The sequence below is a fragment of the Lepidochelys olivacea genome (assembly GCF_965140295.1).
Source record: "Lepidochelys olivacea isolate rLepOli2 genome assembly, chromosome: 4".
Taxonomy (NCBI): Eukaryota; Metazoa; Chordata; order Testudines; family Cheloniidae; genus Lepidochelys; species Lepidochelys olivacea.
In genome coordinates, this window is record NC_140414.1 from 64,513,864 (window position 1) to 64,532,158 (window position 18,295).

General features: G+C 44.5%; 1 protein-coding gene across 5 annotated transcripts in view; it reads right to left on the minus strand.

Moving 5' to 3' along the window:
* SH3D19 (SH3 domain containing 19) overlaps window positions 1-18,295 on the minus strand; it is a 120,434-nt gene that overhangs the window by 42,304 nt on the left and 59,835 nt on the right. For 3 of the 5 annotated variants that reach the window (XM_084626279.1, XM_084626277.1, XM_084626280.1), the window contains 3 exons: window positions 16,280-16,421; window positions 15,842-16,046; window positions 14,117-15,112 (listed from right to left, as the gene is read on the minus strand). In XM_084626279.1, coding sequence (XP_084482405.1) covers window positions 14,117-15,112; window positions 15,842-16,046; window positions 16,280-16,421 — 1,343 coding nt within the window. The remainder of the gene's footprint in view (window positions 1-14,116; window positions 15,113-15,841; window positions 16,047-16,279; window positions 16,422-18,295) is intronic. The other 2 variants (XM_084626278.1, XM_084626281.1) reach the window with 2 other exon arrangements.

The following is an 18,295-nucleotide window of genomic DNA, read 5'->3' on the forward strand; positions in this document are numbered from 1 at the left end:
CCGAAGATCCCAGCACCACAGCACAGTGCGGCGCCCCAGCACTGGTCAACACCCCCAGTGCCCCGTAAGTGCCATAAGGAGGTGGACAGAGGGCGTTCTCCTCAGAGAGCGAGGCCATCCAGGGAGACTTTGCTGCTTCAGAGGAAGGACTTAACTTCCAAACAGCAAAATCCTGTGCCGTCTACTCCGGTGACCAGTTGGCACTGTTGAGTCCGGCACACAGCGACTCTCCGGCGGGGCACCGCTTGGTGGAGGATTTGGAACCCTCCTCCAACCCAAATACTTTCGAGGCTGTAAGGGAGCTGATAGAAAGTACTTTGCCTCAGCCCCTTGCTGTTAGAGACAAGCCTCTGGCACTGCCTAGATGGGTGCCATCTAGAGGCAAACTTGCAATGATGAGGCCCTCTTCCTCACCAGACCGGCACTTTCTTCCGGTAGCTAGCGGAAGCTACTAGATCGCACGCCCTGGTTCTCATGGGTGACTTTAATTTTCCTGATATCTGCTGGGAGAGCAATACAGCGGTGCATAGACAATCCAGGAAGTTTTTGGAAAGCGTAGGGGACAATTTCCTGGTGCAAGTGCTAGAGGAGCCAACTAGGGGGGGAGCTTTTCTTGACCTGCTGCTCACAAACCGGGAAGAATTAGTAGGGGAAGCAAAAGTGGATGGGAATCTGGGAGGCAGTGACCATGAGTTGGTTGAGTTCAGGATCCTGACACAGGGAAGAAAGGTAAGCAGCAGGATATGGACCCTGGACTTCAGGAAAGCAGACTTCGACTCTCTCAGGGAACGGATGGGTAGGATCCCCTGGGGGATTAACATGAAGGGGAAAGGAGTCCAGGAGAGCTGGCTGTATTTCAAGGAATCCCTGTTGAGGTTACAGGGACAAACCATCCCGATGTGTCGAAAGAATAGTAAGTATGGCAGGCGACCAGCTTGGCTTAACGGTGAAATCCTAACGGATCTTAAACATAAAGAATCTTACAAGAAGTGGAAGGTTGGACATATGACCAGGGAAGAGTATAAAAATATTGCTCGGGCATATAGGAATGAAATCAGGAGGGCCAAATCGCACCTGGAGCTGCAGCTAGCGAGAGATGTTAAGAGTAACATGAAGGGTTTCTTCAGGTATGTTGGCAACAAGAAGAAAGCCAAGGAAAGTGTGGGCCCCTTAATGAATGAGGGAGGCAACCTAGTGACAGAGGATGTGGAAAAAGCTAATGTACTCAATGCTTTTTTTGCCTCTGTCTTCACTAACAAGGTCAGCTCCCAGACTACTGCACTGGGCATCACAACATGGGGAATAGATGGCCAGCCCTCTGTGGAGAAAGAGGTGGTTAGGGACTATTTAGAAAAGCTGGACGTGCACAAGTCCATGGGGCTGGACAAGTTGCATCCGAGAGTGCTAAAGGAACTGGTGGCTGTGACTGCAGAGTCATTGGCCATTATCTTTGAAAACTCGTGGCGAACGGGGGAAGTCCCAGATGACTGGAAAAAGGCTAATATAGTGCCAATCTTTAAAAAAGGGAAGAAGGAGGATCCTGGGAACTACAAGCCAGTCAGCCTCACTTTAGTCCCCGGAAAAATCATGGAGCAGGTCCTCAAAGAATCAATCCTGAAGCACTTACATGAGAGGAAAGTGATCAGGAACAGTCAGCATGGATTCACCAAGGGAAGGTCATGCCTGACTAATCTAATCGCCTTCTATGATGAGATTACTGGTTCTGTGGATGAAGGGAAAGCAGTGGATGTATTGTTTCTTGACTTTAGCAAAGCTTTTGACACGGTCTCCCACAGTATTCTTGTCAGCAAGTTAAAGAAGTACGGGCTGGATGAATGCACTATAAGGTGGGTAGAAAGTTGGCTAGATTGTCGGGCTCAACGGGTAGTGATCAATGGCTCCATGTCTAGTTGGCAGCCAGTGTCAAGTGGAGTGCCCCAGGGGTCGGTCCTGGGGCCGGTTTTGTTCAATATCTTCATAAATGATCTGGAGGATGGTGTGGATTGCACTCTCAGCAAATTTGCGGATGATACTAAACTAGGAGGAGTGGTAGATACGCTGGAGGGCAGGGATAGGATACAGAGGGACCTAGACAAATTGGAGGATTGGGCCAAAAGAAATCTGATGAGGTTCAATAAGGATAAGTGCAGGGTCCTGCACTTAGGACGGAAGAACCCAATGCACAGCTACAGACTAGGGACCGAATGGCTAGGCAGCAGTTCTGCGGAAAAGGACCTAGGGGTGACAGTGGACGAGAAGCTGGATATGAGTCAGCAGTGTGCCCTTGTTGCCAAGAATGCCAATGGCATTTTGGGATGTATAAGTAGGGGCATAGCGAGCAGATCGAGGGACGTGATCGTCCCCCTCTATTCGACATTGGTGAGGCCTCATCTGGAGTACTGTGTCCAGTTTTGGGCCCCACACTACAAGAAGGATGTGGATAAATTGGAAAGAGTCCAGCGAAGGGCAACAAAAATGATTAGGGGTCTGGAACACATGACTTATGAGGAGAGGCTGAGGGAACTGGGATTGTTTAGTCTGCAGAAGAGAAGAATGAGGGGGGATTTGATAGCTGCTTTCAACTACCCGAGAGGTGGTTCCAGAGAGGATGGTTCTAGACTATTCTCAGTGGTGGAAGAGGACAGGACAAGGAGTAATGGTCTCAAGTTGCAGTGGGGGAGGTTTAGGTTGGATATTAGGAAAAACTTTTTCATTAGGAGGGTGGTGAAACACTGGAATGCGTTGCCTAGGGAGGTGGTGGAATCTCCTTCCTTAGAAGTTTTTAAGGTCAGGCTTGACAAAGCTCTGGCTGGGATGATTTAATTGGGGATTGGTCCTGCTTTCGAGCAGGGGGTTGGACTAGATGACCTCCTGAGGTCCCCTCGAACCCTGATATTCTATGATTCTATGTTCACGGCACCGTTCCCAATCTACATCGCCGCAACACCCCCCGGCACCAGTACAAGATCGCACGGCGCAGGGAATGCGACGTTCTGTGTCTCCGGCACCGAGGAGTTGGCACTGATTGCAGTTGCCCTCTATCGTCTGGTGCCGAGATTCAGCACCAGAACACAGGAGCCATTCCCCAGCACTGGACTCGTGGCACCAGTCTAAGTCATGGGAAAGCCGGCACCGATCATCTACACAATCGTCACGGCTCTGATGCCTGACTTCCTCTTCTTGGCACTGACTGCTGGCGCAGGGCTCGTCGGCACTGCCATGGTCGTTGCCCTCGGGATCCTCGGACTCTGAGGTCGACTCCTACTGTTCACAGCACAGTAGACACAGATTGGACAAGTGCCGGAGGCACACTCAGTCTACCTTGCAAACACAGTGAACATCCGCTGCACAATGGCCCTTCTGGACTCACCATCAGGCCCAGGGTACCTCTTCCAGGGTTTCTAGGTCCATTACATCGGGGCATCATCTGGCGGCACAGTCAAGGCGGACAGAACCACCCCTCATACTACAGAGGTGACACTAGCCAGACCATCCCCTCATACTACAGAGGTCAGAATGGAACTGGCTCCAGACCCACCCATATCTGACCAGGCTGAACCACTTGACACCAATGCTACCCAGGACCAACCAGAGCACATGGTGGGCCACAACGACCCTGTTCCTCCACTGGCCTCTTCGTCATCTTTGCCTGATCTGGCAGTGGCAGGAGCACCAGCTTCAGGTCCTCCGCCCATTGACTACAGGGCCCACCAGGACCTACTCCGCTGCGTTGCCCGTAATATCGGCCTACAAGTGGAGGAAGTCATTGGGTCAGAGGACCCGGTGGTGGACATTCTTGCTCCAGAGGGTCCTTTCAGAGTGGCGTTGCTGGTTATTAAAACTATTTGCAACAATTATAATACTCTATGGCAGACTCCAGCCTCCATTCCGCCCACCACCAGGAGTATGGAAAGGAAATATTTTGTTTCCTCCAAGGGTTATGAATTCTTGTTCTCCCACCCACACCCTTGCTCCCTGGTGGTCTGAGTGGTGAATGAGAAGGAGCGCCAGGGGCAACAGGCACCTGCTCCCAAAGGCAAAGAGGCCAACGGATGGACCTTTTTGGCAGAAAAATTTATGCCACAGAAGGGTCTACAGCTGAGGATAGCTAACCAGCAAGCTATCCTCTGCAGGTATAATTTTAATTCGTGGAACTCCATGTCTAAATATAAGGAGTTACTCTCCACTGAGTCAAAGGCGGAGTTCTCGGCTCTGGTCGAGGAGGGGAAGGCAGTTGCCAGGACATCCCTGCAGGCCTCACTTGACTTGGCCAACTCTATGGCACGTGCCATCGCCTCGGGGGGGGGGGGGGTGTCATGAGGAGAATAGCGTGGCTCCAAGCTTCCAGGCTTCCACCGGAAGTTCAGCAGACCCTGCAGGACCTTCCCCTCAAAGGCTGTTTTTGGACCAGACAGACTCGAGGCTTCACAGCCTCAAAGACTCGAGGGAAACAATGAAATCTCTGGGGATGCACACACCTGCTACCCAGAAAAAGCCCTTCAAGCCTCAGCCCCTACAGCAGCAGTGGCAATACCACCCCCACCCGAGGCAGGATACATACCACTGTAGGGGCAGGAATTCCAGGCATAGACCCTCCAACCCTCCCTCAGGCCAAGGGCAGGGACTGACCAAGCCATCGTCAGGATCCAAGTAAGGGTTTTGAAGGGACGCCCGAAGATAGCATAGCAGCCACCACTTAGGATCCTTCCCCCCGTTTTTTGAACCAGCTATCCCACTTCTATCGTGCATGGTCCCATATAACATTGGTCCACTGGGTTCTTCGTACGGTAGAAGTGGGATATTCTCTCCAATTCTGCTCTTCCCCTCCCTTCTACCCCCCTTCCCTGTCCCTCTTCAGGGACCCCTCTCATGAGCAACTCCTTATTCAGGAGGTGCAGGCGCTCCTCATCATAGGGCAGTGGAGGAGGTTCCTCAGGAGCTATGGGGAAAGGAATTCTATTCCCATTATTTCCTAATCCCCAAGACAAAGGGGTGCCTCAGACCCGTCTTAGATCTGTGAGGACTCAACCAATTCTTGGTAAAGCTGAAGTTCCGCATGGTCTCCATAAGCACAATTATCCCTTCCCTGGATCCAGGGGACTGGTACGCTGCCCTCAACATGAAAGACACATACTTTCATATAGCTATCTGGCCGCCCCACAGACATTTCCTGAGGTTTGTTGTCGACTTCATACATTATCAGTTCACAGTGCTCCCATTTGGGTTATCAACAGCCCCTCAAGTGCACACCAAATGTATGTCCGTGGTCGTGGCTTTTCTCCGAAAGAGGCAGGTCCAGGTGTATCCCTACCTCAATGACTGGCTGCTGTGGGGGCATTCCAGGAAGCAGGTGGAGTCCCAGGTCCAGTTAGTCAGAGACACCTTCCAGAGACCAGGTCTCCTCCTCAATGTGGACAAATCAATGTTGTCACCCACCCAACGAATAGAATTCATTGGGGTGGTACTGGACTCAGTTCAGGTAAGAACAATACTACCAGAGTCCAGAAAACATTGTCATACGTCATTCAGACTCTCAGACAATAACCCTCCCTACTGCAAGGACATGCCTCAGCCTCCTGGGGCACATGGCGGCATGCACCTATGTGGTCAGGCATGCCAGGCTGAGGTTCAGGCCATTCCAGGCATGGCTCACCTCAGCTTATCACCTGGGTCAAGACAGTTTAGACTTGGTAGTAACAGTACCATCACGAGTCTTAGATACCATAGGCTGGTGGTCAGACTCTTGCATGGTCTTCAAAGGAGTCCCTTTCACCACCCCTCAACTGTCCATGACCTTAGTAATGGACGCGAAAGACCTGGGTTGGGGGGCACACCTAGGAGACCTACAGACTCAGGGCAGGTGGTTGCAGTCTGAGATCTTGCTCCACATCAATATAAAGGAACTCAGAGCGGTGAGACTAGCCTGCCAGACCATACTGCAAGGTCAGTGTGTGGCGGTGATGACTGACACCCCCCCCCCATGTTTTACATAAACAAGTAGGGCGGAGCCCACTCCTCCCCTCTCTGTCAGGAGGCTCTCCACCTGTGGGAGTTTTATGTAGCCCACTCCATTCACCTGGAGGCATACTAACTCCCTGGAGTACAGAATGAGCTTATGGACCCCCTCAGCAGGTCATTCCGCAACCACAAGTGGTCCACCCGTCCTGACGTCATACATTCCATCTTCCAAAGGTGGGGATTTCCCCGGGTAGACCTATTCGCCACCAGGAGCAACAGGAAGCGTCCAACATTTTGCTCCTTCCAAACACATAGTCTGGGCTCTATCTCAGACACGTTCATGATGCACTGGGAAACTGTCTACTGTATGCCTTCCCACCGATACCACTCATCCACAAGGTTCTCCTCAAGATCCGCAGGGACAAAGCGGAGGTAATTCTGCTCGCTCCAGCATGGCCACGCCAACATTGGTACACCATGCTTCTGGAGCTGTCAGTGGGCACCCCCATCACACTGCAGCTCCTTCCCGATCTGACTACACAGGACCATGGTTGCCTCCTTCACTCGGACTTCCAGTCCCTCCATCTCATGGCTTGGAAGCTTCATGGTTAAATGCAAGGGAGCTCCAGTGCACAGAATCGGTGAGGGAGGTGCTGCTTGGTAGCAGGAAACCTTCCACCAGGGCCACCTACCTGGCCAAATGGAAACAGTTCTCATGCTGGTGCAATTGCAGTCGCATATCCCCACTTCAGGTATCTAGTCCAGGATGAAAGGTATATCTACTGCACCTAATTCGGCAAGGCCTGGCCGGATCATCCATCAGGGTGCACCTCACAGCCATCTCAGCATTTCACCCGGGAGAGTTGGGGTGTTCAGTCTTCGCCAACCCTATGGTGGGCCGTTTCTTTAAGGGCATGGAACGGCTATACCCTCAGTCTCGCCCACTGGTACGACTTGGGATGTCAACCTGGTCCTAGCTAGACTAATGGGAGCCCCATTCAAGTCGCTGGCTACATGTTCCCTTCTGTATCTCTCATGGAAGGTTGCCTTTCTGGTTGCCATCACATCGGTCAGGAGGGTGTCAGAGTTAAAAGCACTAACTTCCGACCCCCACTCCATAGTCTTCCACAAGGATAAGGTACAGCTCAGATGGCACCCAGCTTTCCTACCCAAGGTGATATCCCAATTTCACCTCAGCCAGGACATTTTTCTACCAGTTTTCTATCCCAAGCCACATGCTAATGCACAGGAGCAGAGGTTCTACTCATTAGATGTGCAGAGCGCGATAGTGTTCTATATTGAGAGCACAAAGCCTTTCAGGAAGTCAAACCAGCTGTTTGTAGTGGTGGCAGACCAAATGAAAGGTCTTCTGGTCTCCTCACAACGCATCTCTCCCTGGATTACGGACTACATCAGGACATGTTATGACCTCGCTAAGGTCCCAGCCCTGGCTATAATGACCCACTTGACAAGAGCGCAATCCTCATCCACCACTTTCCTGGCCCAGGTACCCATCCAAGAGATCTAAAGAGCAGCGACCTGGTCCTCAGTGCACATGTTTGCCACCCACTATGCCATCACCCAGCATGCTAGAGACAATGCAGCTCTTGGCAGTGCAGCGCTCCAGTCAGTGATTACTTAACTCCAACCCCTCCCCTGTGGGAGAGTTTGGAAGTCACCTGATTGGAATCGTGAACAAGCACTCGAAGAAGAAAAGACAGTTACTCGCCTTCTTGTAACTGTTGTTCTTCGCGATGTGTTGTTCACATCCATTCCCACCCTCCTTCCCCTCTGTCGGAGTAGCCAGCAAGAAGGAACCGAAGGGAAGTCGGGTCGGCAGGTCATATATTGAGGGTGCCATTCCAGGGGGCTTCCTGGCCGACTTGACAGGAGTTGTTAAGGGAAAAAGTTTCTGATGACTGTGCACGCAGCATGCCACACCTGATTGGAATGGACGTGAACAACACATCTCAAAGAACAACAGTTACAAGAAGGTGAGAAACTGTCTTTTCTGTTTTCTTTGTACTGGACCTTTAAATGTAAGAATTCTGCCTCACTGCTTGCCAGCTGGACTCCAGACTATTTATGTTTGTTTGTTTCCTTTAACCTCTGAAGTACAAATTTTACTTTAAGACTTTTTTCCAAACACTCATGCTCTGCTCTGCACTGCAGCAACACCCCTCTAGACAAAAAGAGCTAAAAATAACTCTATTCAGAGCCAGTCATTTCCAGTCCCATTACATTTCCTGGAGTGGACTAGGAAGTAATTCTCAAGTCATTCAAAAGTTCTCTCTTCCCCCCAGGGAATGATACTGCTTCCGCAGTGTTCCAGATCCCAGCAGTCCACGAAAAGGGCTCATCCTACATTGCAGCACATTTCATTGCCAACAGAATGCTGGGTCAGCCTTATTTCACTTCTTTTAAAATCTGTCTGTTAGCAAATGATTCAAAGCAGTTCTGAAAATACATGTATTGCTATCAGTAGTACTGAACTTAATATACCAAGCGCTTCTACAGTTTCCTTCCTAAATCCACCCTGGAGTTATTACGTCAAAACAGAAAGGAAGGAGGTAGTAAATCAAAATTCCATCCAATTATGCAAAGCACAACTTATAATGGGAACACATTACCATTAATAAATATAAACTTACTGTGACAGCTATGCACTATTTATGTATCAGTTTAAAAATAGCTGAACGTTTTTAATGCTAAGTGAAGCAAACACCTAAAAAAGTGCTAGACCCTTCTCTCTCTCTCTGTCTCTCTCTCTCACACACTCCAACCCCCCACTCCCAAATTCACATTTTCAAAAATATATTTCATTCACCCTGGGCTTTATTGTATCATCTGCTTTTAAGAGGCACTCCTTATGGATTGCAGTTGGGAATTCTGCTTAAAAACTGATGGTATTGTAATGATAGCTGGAACTCTGGAGTAGGAACCAAAGTTACCCTTAGTGTTGTATGTAATGAGCCTTAACAGCAGAAGGACATGGCTTGCACTTGGAGCTAGGCAGGCAAGCTAGCAACAGCTATCTGTACAGGTCTCAAAAATAAGTTAAGTAAATGGTTTACCATTTTTAAAAGTCTCCAGTATGTTATTTTATGTTAGCAACAGCTATTACAGTACTATGTGACCCATGAACAGGCTTAAATCAGCACATGCTTGAATTCTTATCAAGAAAAACCTGTTTTTGTAAGGTTATCAAAGTTCAAGAAAGAAAAATTTAGCAAATAAAAGCTATGTGATATTAATTAGTGTGTGTAAACATAACTGAAATAATATATATACACACACACTATGTTTTTGTATAGTTCCTAGCACAATGGACCCTCCAATCCTGTGCAAGGAACTATACAAAAACATAGAAAGACAGTCACTGCACCTCATGGAATTTATAATCTAAATTCCCAATTCTGTGAGGAGCTCTGTGTGGGCATCAGGGTCCATTCATTGCAGGAATAGGGCCTATGATCTAAATTCTGAGGGCCATATTTTCAAAGATATTTAGATATCTAAAGATGCAGATAGGGGCCGAATGGGATTTTCAAAAGGGCCTCAAATTTTTCTGACAAATAGATTATTTGCTATAATATGCAGTTTCAGGTCAACCAACACTATTTGCAGATTTTGTCAAGTTTGCCAAACAGTTTTGACTAAACCGAAAAAGTCAAAACCTTTTGTGGTGGCTGCTGATAGTGGCACCACCTCCCTTACAAACTTTAATCCAGTGGTTAGAGCACTCACCTGGGATGTGGGAGACCCCCGTGCAATTCTTCCCTCTGCCTGATGAAGAGAAGGAATTTGACCTTGGGTCTCCTGCATTGCAGGTGAGTGCCCTAGCCAAAAGACTACAGAATATTCTGCCATGGGGCTTTCTCAATCTCGCCCCTTGGAGCTGTCAAATAAACAGTCATCAGAATAGGGATTTGACCTCACGTCTCCCACATACCAGGTGAGTTCCCTAATTACCAGGCACTATCTCCGGCCAAATGACTATCCATTGTCATCATGAATGACTACAAATAGGCTTGGATTAGATTTTTATTGGTAAATGTCTACTTCGCTATACACAATCAAAAAATGACAAAACAATTCCATCAATAATAATCAAAATTTACAGATAAGCAAAGTTAGAAAAATTCTGCTTGCGAACTTATTGGAGTTTGAATTAAGGATATTTACACTGAATATTTTGACATGATGTTGAAAATTTGCATTTGAACAGTCAGAACTTTATAACAGTTTTAACTTTTTCTATCTCAGTGTCTACCATCCTTAAATAATTGTTGGTTTCAGAGTAGCAGCCGTGTTAGTCTGTATTCAAAAAAGAAAAGGAGTACTTGTGGCACCTTAGAGACTAACAAATTTATTTGAGCATAAGCTTTCGTGAGCTACAGCTCACTTTCCGATGAAGTGAGCTGTAGCTCACGAAAGCTTATGCTCAAATAAATTTGTTAGTCTCTAAGGTGCCACAAGTACTCATTAAATAATTGTCTGACCCCACCCACTGCTGGACCCACAATTATGAAAATTTAAACAAACATTTTTAAGATGCTTAAACCCCACAATATGGCACACCTGTGAAAATTTAAATTGATAAAAATCAGGGAAAAAATGCTTAGAAATAAATATTGATATTATCTGTCAAAATTATAACAGAATCCCCGCCGCCCAAAATTCTGCCAAGCCTAACTATGAGTTGCCACTATAAATGACAATGTATAGCCACGCATCCCAGATAAGTGCTTACCCACTGGGTTTAAAGCTTATAAGGGAGGCAGCACCACCACCACACCTTCTTTTCCCCCATCTACTTTTCCTTCCTTTTCTCAAAACGTCTGAAAGTGGAAACAAAATTTGTCAGGTTGAAATGTAACATTTTAACATTAGTGTCATAAATACAAAGGGAAGGGTAACAACCTTTATGTATGCAGTAACACCAAATCCCTCCTGGCCAGAGGTACAGAATCACTTACATGTAAGGGGTTAATCAGTTCAATTAATCTAGTTGGCACCTGACCAGAAGGACCAATGGGGAAAGAAGATACTTTCAAATCTGGGAGGGGGAAAGGTTTTGTTTGTGCTCTTTGTTTTGTTCCCTCTTGGGACAAAGAGAGAGACCAAGCAGGTAAACCAGCTCCTAAAAAGATCCTGAAATGATGCATCTAAAATTACAGAAATTGTAAGTAATAGCAAGGAAATGCATTAGATTATCTTTTGTTTTAGCTTGTGAATTTTCCCTATGCTAAGAGGTAATTTTATTACTGTTTTGTAACTGGGAAGCAGAGTCAGAGTGAAATCCTCTGTGTTTTAAATCTTTTTATTTACCTTGTAAAGTTACCTTCCATCCTGATTTCGCAGGTGAGATTCTTTTTCTTTTCTTTTTTTTTTTAAATAAAATTCTTCTTTTAAGAATCTGATTGATTTTCAGTGTCCTAAAAAGCAGAGATTTGGTCTGTGCTTACTTTGTTAACCTATTGGTTGGTATATTATTCTCAAGCCTCCCCAGGAAAGGAGGTGAAAGGGCTTGGGGGAGATATTTGGGGGAGGAGGAGGGATAGGGCTCCAAGTGGCCACTCCCTGAATGTTTGTTTAAATCACTTGGTGGTGGCAGCAATACCATCCAAGGACAAGAAAAGGAATTTGTGCCTTGGGGAAGTTTTTAACCTAAGCTGGTGGAATATAAGCTTAGGTGGCCTTTCATGCGGGTCCCCACATCTGTATCCCAGAGTTCAGAGTGGAGAGGGAACCCTGACAATTAGCAAAACATTTTGTTTTTACTTGAAATTTTTTTGACATTTTGAGTTGCTGAAAAAACTAAATAAAAGTTTTTAATTTGATCCAAAACAAAAAACTTTTCTGATTTTTTAAAAATTGTTAGTGAACGAAAAAAAATCCATTATTCACCCAGCTCTAGCCCTAAGACCTTAGCTGAATCAACCAAATTTTCCAAAATTCACAGAGTAGCTTTTAAGTGAAAAATTATTTCACGTGGATGTACTAACTGACAAATTTACAGTTATATGAGCAAACACGCAGTCCACATAACAAAGTAATATGTGCACTGGAAACACAAACTGTGAAAGTCACCAGGGCCTGATGAAACACATCCTAGAATACTCAAGGAGCTGACTCAGGAGGTATCTGAGTCATGGAAGGTATCAGGAGATCTTTGACTCAGGAGGTATCTTTGAAAAGTCATGGAAGACGGGAGAGATTCCAGAGGACTGGAAAAGGGCAAATATAGTACCAATTTATAAAAAGGGAAATAATGACAACCCCCAGGGTTTTATAGATGAGTCATCTTAACTTCAGTACCCGGAAAGATAATGGAGAAAATAGTTAAGCAATCAATTTGCAAACATCCAGAAGATAATAAGGTGATAAGAAACAGTCAGCATGGATTTGTCAAGAACAGATTGGGTCAAACCAACCTAACAGCTTTCTTTGAAAGGGTAACAAGCCTTGTGGATAGCGGGGAAGTGGTACATCTTGCATATCTTGACTTTCCTAAGGCTTTTCATACTGTCTCACATGACCTTCTCCTAAACAAACTAGGGAAATATAACCTAGATGGAGCTACTATAAGGTGGGTGCATAATCGATTGGAAAACTGTTCCCAGAGAGTAGTTATCAGTGACTCACAGTCAAGCTGGAAGGCAATATCAAGTGGGGTCCTGCAGGGATCAGTTCTGGGTCTTGTTCTGTTCAATATCTTCATCAGTGATTTAGATAATGGCACAGAGAATACACTTATAAAGTTTGCAGATGATACCAACCTGGGAGGGGTTGCAAGTGTTTTGGAGGTAGGATTAAAATTCAAAATGATCTGAAATGATGAAATTCGATAAGGACAAATACAAAGTATTCCACTTAAGAAGGAACAATTAATTACATATGTACAAAATGGGAAATGACTGCCTAGAAAGGAGTACTGCGGAAAGGGATCTGGAGTCACAGTGGATCACAAGTTAAATATGAGTCAACAGTGTAATGCTGTTGCAAAAAAAGCAAACATCATTCTGGGATGTATGAGCAGGAGTGTTGTAAGCAAGAACCAAGAAGTAATTCTTCTGCTCTACTCCACGCTGATTAGGCCTCCAGGCTGATTAGGCCTCAACTCGAGTATTGTGTCCAGTTCTGGGAGACACATTTCAGGAAAGATATAGACAAACTGGAGAAAGTCCAGAAAAGAGCAACAAAATTAAAGGTCCAGAAAACATGACCTGTGAGAGTAGATTAAAAAAAATTGGGTTTGTTTAGTCTGAGAAGAGAAGACTGAGAGGGAACCTGGTAACAGTTTTTCAAGTGCATAAAAGGTTGTTACATGGAGGAGGAAGAAAAATTGTTCTTGTTAACCTCTGAGGATAGGATAAGAAGCAATGGGCTAAACTTGCAGAAAGGGTGGTTTAGGTTGGACATTAGGAAAAACTTCCTAACTGTCAGGGTGGTTAAACATTGGAATAGATTGCCTAGGGAGGTTGTGGAATCTCCATCATTGGAGATTTTTAAGAGCAGGTTAGACAAACACCAGTCAGGGATGGTCTAGATAATACTTATTCCTGCCATGAGTGCAGGGGCCTGGACTAGATGACTTCTCACGGTCCCTTCCAGTCTTACAATTCTATTATTCTATGATAATGGCACTCATTTCCTCCATTCATGGTGCATGGTGTTTTAGTATGCTGGGTCATGATTTCCCAAAACACAATGGACACTGCTGCTTCTCTCACTGACATAATGGGGAATAAATATCTATACATATACTACTGCACTACCCAGGAGCTAGATGCTATGAACCACAGGTGCTCAGATACTAGTACTAGATAGATTAGATAGCATAAGGCAAGATGTCACCAGCGCCTGAGAAGGGATCATGATGCATTCTGGAGGTGGCATCTGGAGTATAGTTTTGAGCTTATTGTGTACTATTTTAGCTATTAAGTTATAAATCCAGCTGGCATGTTCTCAGAATTACACAGCCTGGGAACCTTATTGGTCAATCATATTGCTCTCTGAGTCCATGTAATTTCACATGAAGCTTAATACAATGACAAGCATACAATTTTACATACACATATACCAATACCACAATATCATGTGCATGCAAATTTCTAACCATGTTTGCAATTTATCTCCTTACACTTGTTCTTACCTGCTTCAGAACTGGTACATTCTTGAACTGCACTAACTGAACTAGGGGGCAAAACGTCATCATCAAAACTGATGAGATCTCCTTCCCCAACTGGTTGACTTTGCAAAGTACATGTTGAGAGATTCGTTGGAGCTGATGACTCTCTCAGGGACTTGAAAGCTGGTGCTTGGGCAGCTACCGAGAAACTGGGAGCAGCGAGTACTGGTTTTAGTAAGGTTGAATGTGGGGCAGGACTTTCTACAGAAAGAGACTTTTTGGGAACGAGTGGCCTTGGAGCAGGAATTGGAAATTTCTTGTGTTTATCATTGTTCTCTGAAGCTGACCCATTCCTTGCATCAAGCAAATTATTACTAGTACTTTTTACAAGGCCAGGTTTTGGTTTCTTTGGCAATTCAGGTTTGGTTATGACATTGCTCCCGGCTTCTTGAGGTTGAGGATGCCATTTCCTGGATGCAGCTTTTTGTGTGTCTTCTGTCCATGAACCCGACTCTCCCGAAGCTCTCCTGGCTCCTAGCTCTGGTTTTGGAGCTACTATTGGCTTCTTTGCAGAAACAGTTGGTCTTGGGACAAACGACCGTGGAGCAATTTCTGGTTTCTTTGATAATCCTGAGATATCAGAATTTGCTTGGGATTCAAAAGCTTTGATCCTTGAACCAATGCTATTTTGGCTTTTTTCTGTATTCATACTGTTCATCACCATGTGATTGTCCAATAAGCTATTATCGAAGAGGGACACTGGCGGACTTGGAGATGGCTCCCTTTCAGCTCGAGGCTGTCTCACTTCTTCCTGATTGTCTTGTGATTTGATTTGACTATCTCTGACCACAGGTCTGAGATTGCCTTTTGATCTTGGTTTTGGCAGTGGACCCGTCACATTACTGGGATTTTCTTGGCACTTCCATTCTTCAGACGCTTCAGAGACAACTAAGGGAGCCTCATTTTCTGGAGGGTTGCTATTTAAGAGAGGCCTGGGAGGTCTGAGAGGACTTTGCACTGCTGACAGAAAAGAGAAGCTTTCAAATTGTATTCTGACACATTTTAAACACAAATTTACTTTGTCATTTGGTCTCTCTAACCATTCTGACTGAATATCCACCAACTATTTCCACTTAGAACTCACGGTTTCTTGCGTTACATTTGTCATTCTCCCTTTTTCAAGGGGGCAAAAATACATTACACTCCAGAAAGGAATTGATCTTTGCACAAATGCATAGAATTTACAAGTAATAGGTCCAAAATTACTTTGCTGGCTTGCAGCACTTTCATTTTAACATACTCAAAGATCCATCAAATAAAGAAAAAAAATATTTTTTAAATGTTTCATGACATTGAGGGTTTCCCAGCACTGTCTAGAACAAGGAATAGTACAGCAGCTTCTCCAACCAGCTTTGCGGACATCTCAGTCCTGACCTACAACCTCCCTGCTTTTCCATTCATTTTTTTCAGATTCTCTGGCCCAAAAGGATTGCCAGTGGAGCTAGAATGGAAAAATACATTATAGCCTAGGGTGATATTAAAGAACAATACATCTTTACTTTTGACCCAGACCAGAATGGAATATCAGGTCATCAGAGGTAAGAAGCAAATGCAGTAATTCACAGCAGCACCTAGTACATAAATGAAATACTTTTATTGGATGTAGACAGGATTAAATTGATTTTTAAAAGCATACCCAGAACACAATCTGTAAAATCTTTGATAATATGAAGTCCATAGATCATTTACCTGGAACAATTTCAGATTCACAGAGAGTAGGTAGGTTGTTTTTTACATTACTTCTTGGCAAATGGCTGATTATTTCCTCTGGAAAGTCAGTCTGTGTTGCAGACGTAGCAGTGCATCTAGAAGCAGCAGCAGCAGCATTATTATTTGTTGTATTGACTTGCACTTGGTTAATTTCTTTTATCACCTGCTCATAAGATGGTGGAAGCTACAAAATAAAAAAGGTAAAAATTTTAATGTCTCCATATGTGAAAATTAAAAAAAAAAACCCTACATGAATTCAGAAATGCTACACTGACATGTACAACAAAAATACAAAAAAACCCAGAGTAGTTCTCTTTTAAGAGGACAATGAGTTCTGGTGCTGTTATTGTTCCTCTTTGCACTTTAAAATTAACATGAATTACACATGTAAGGTAAATATGTCCATTATCTACTCACCTCAGCTGGAACAAGCTCATTTGTCCTCCAGTTAGCCTGGGAAGGAGAAGGGAATCCTAATCCCTGTGGAGTGACATTTCCACCTGGAAACCAGGAGGATGGTCTGAGAGGCTCAGCAGCAACTATTGTAATCTCAGGACGTCTGCAAAGAAACATAAAAACGGTGATGTGCAGGAGAGGGAAAGAATGACTGACTAGAAAGTTTTACAATAATGATTTAAATAAACACTAAAATAATATGCTTTTCTAGTAGTTCCAGTTCTATTCCTGACTTTGCAAAGATGCCTTGTATGATTTCATAGAGTCACTTAACCTTTCTGGCCCCAGTCAAGCAAGCACTCAGGGTCCCCATTCAGCAGAGCACTTAAGTACATGCCTACCTCTAAGCAAAAGAGAAACTCTATTGACTACAGCAGGACTATTCATGTACTTCAAGTTAGGCATGTGCTCAGGGCCGGCTTTACCATTTTTGCTGCCCCGAAGCAAGACGTCTGAAGACAGAAGCTGCCGCCAAATTGCCGCCACGGTAGCCTGCAGACTAAAGCTGCCGCCGAATTTCCGCTGCAGCAGCCTGAGGAAAGAGGCTGCCGCCAAATTGCCGCTGCCGCGGAAAGACGAGACACCACCCTGACGGCACATGGACTGCCGCCCCATCCACAGTGCTGCCCGAAGCACCTGCTTGGAATGTTGGTGCCTGGAGCCGGCCCTGCATGTGCTTAAGTACTTCACTAGAAGGGGTCTTTGTGTTTCAATTTTCCCATAAGTAAAATGCTATAAAGTGGTTTGGGAATCTTCTGATGAAAGGCACTAATCAATGCAAAGGATTATTATTAACTACTGTTTAGAAATAATGCAAGGCAACAAAACAAATTTAAGATTTTTTTTTAAAATTACAATGTCTTAGCCCAGATAGTGCAAGGATTGGGCTAAATGTGTACTTTTTCACCTGTTCAGCCCAGCGAGAAAACAAATCGCAACATTCATGTCACGATTTTTTAATTCATATTTATTGATTTTTTTATTTTATTTTGTGGCACATTACATGTTGAACTGCATGAACATGCTGAAACTGCAACAAACTTTTTGTGAATATTTAGGCTAATTTTTTTAATGAATTTACTTCAGCCGTGCTATTTGTATTCATTTCCTATGATTATTTACAAGACTGAGTTTTAACTAACATGAATACTCACAGAAAGCCAATTGAAAGCTACACAAGTGAGTTTTCATGCTGGGAGTTTTTGTGTACTAATCTAATCAGAGAACAAAAACACCACTATGTGATATATCTGACCAATTACAACTATACTTAGTTTGAATACAGAATATTGAATATTCATGGAGAATTGTTCATATTGAATCCCACAGTTTTAAAATTCACAAAGATTACGAGTAATTTGGAGTGAAGACCAAATCTGAGGAAATCATGAGGAAAAGAGGTTAAAGTTTCCAACCAATTAATTTGTTCAAATTTATGGACATGGATCAAATTACTGCCGTTTTCTCTATTTTTGTGTATGCCGTTGTTCACATGTGATTCTAGGATCACTTATGCTGCCCCTCCTAAATACATTTAATAAACAGTTTATTCACTTTTCAGAATATCTGGTTGGCAGTGGACAGTTCTCAACATCATTAATAATGATACTAAATGTTACCACACTGCGCTGGCTACCTACTAACAAGTGGGAGAAGGTGGGGGGAATTTAATGTGCTGATTTAGAAAGCCTTACCTGGTTTGGTTCTTTGATACCTAAAGGATTGTCTACATGGAGAATTTTAGGAAAATCTCCCACCAGTGTTAAAGCAAGGGTAATCAAACCTCAAACTCTGTGGGGCAGAGACTGTCCTTTTGTTATATTTGTGAACAATGCTTAGCACAATGGGGCCCCAATCCCTGATTCCAAACTCTAAATGCTACCATAGCATAAATAATGATAATGCTTCCGAGTATAAATCAATTGCCTACAAGAGTAAAGTATGTATTCCGTATCCCCCAATATTCAGTATTGCACA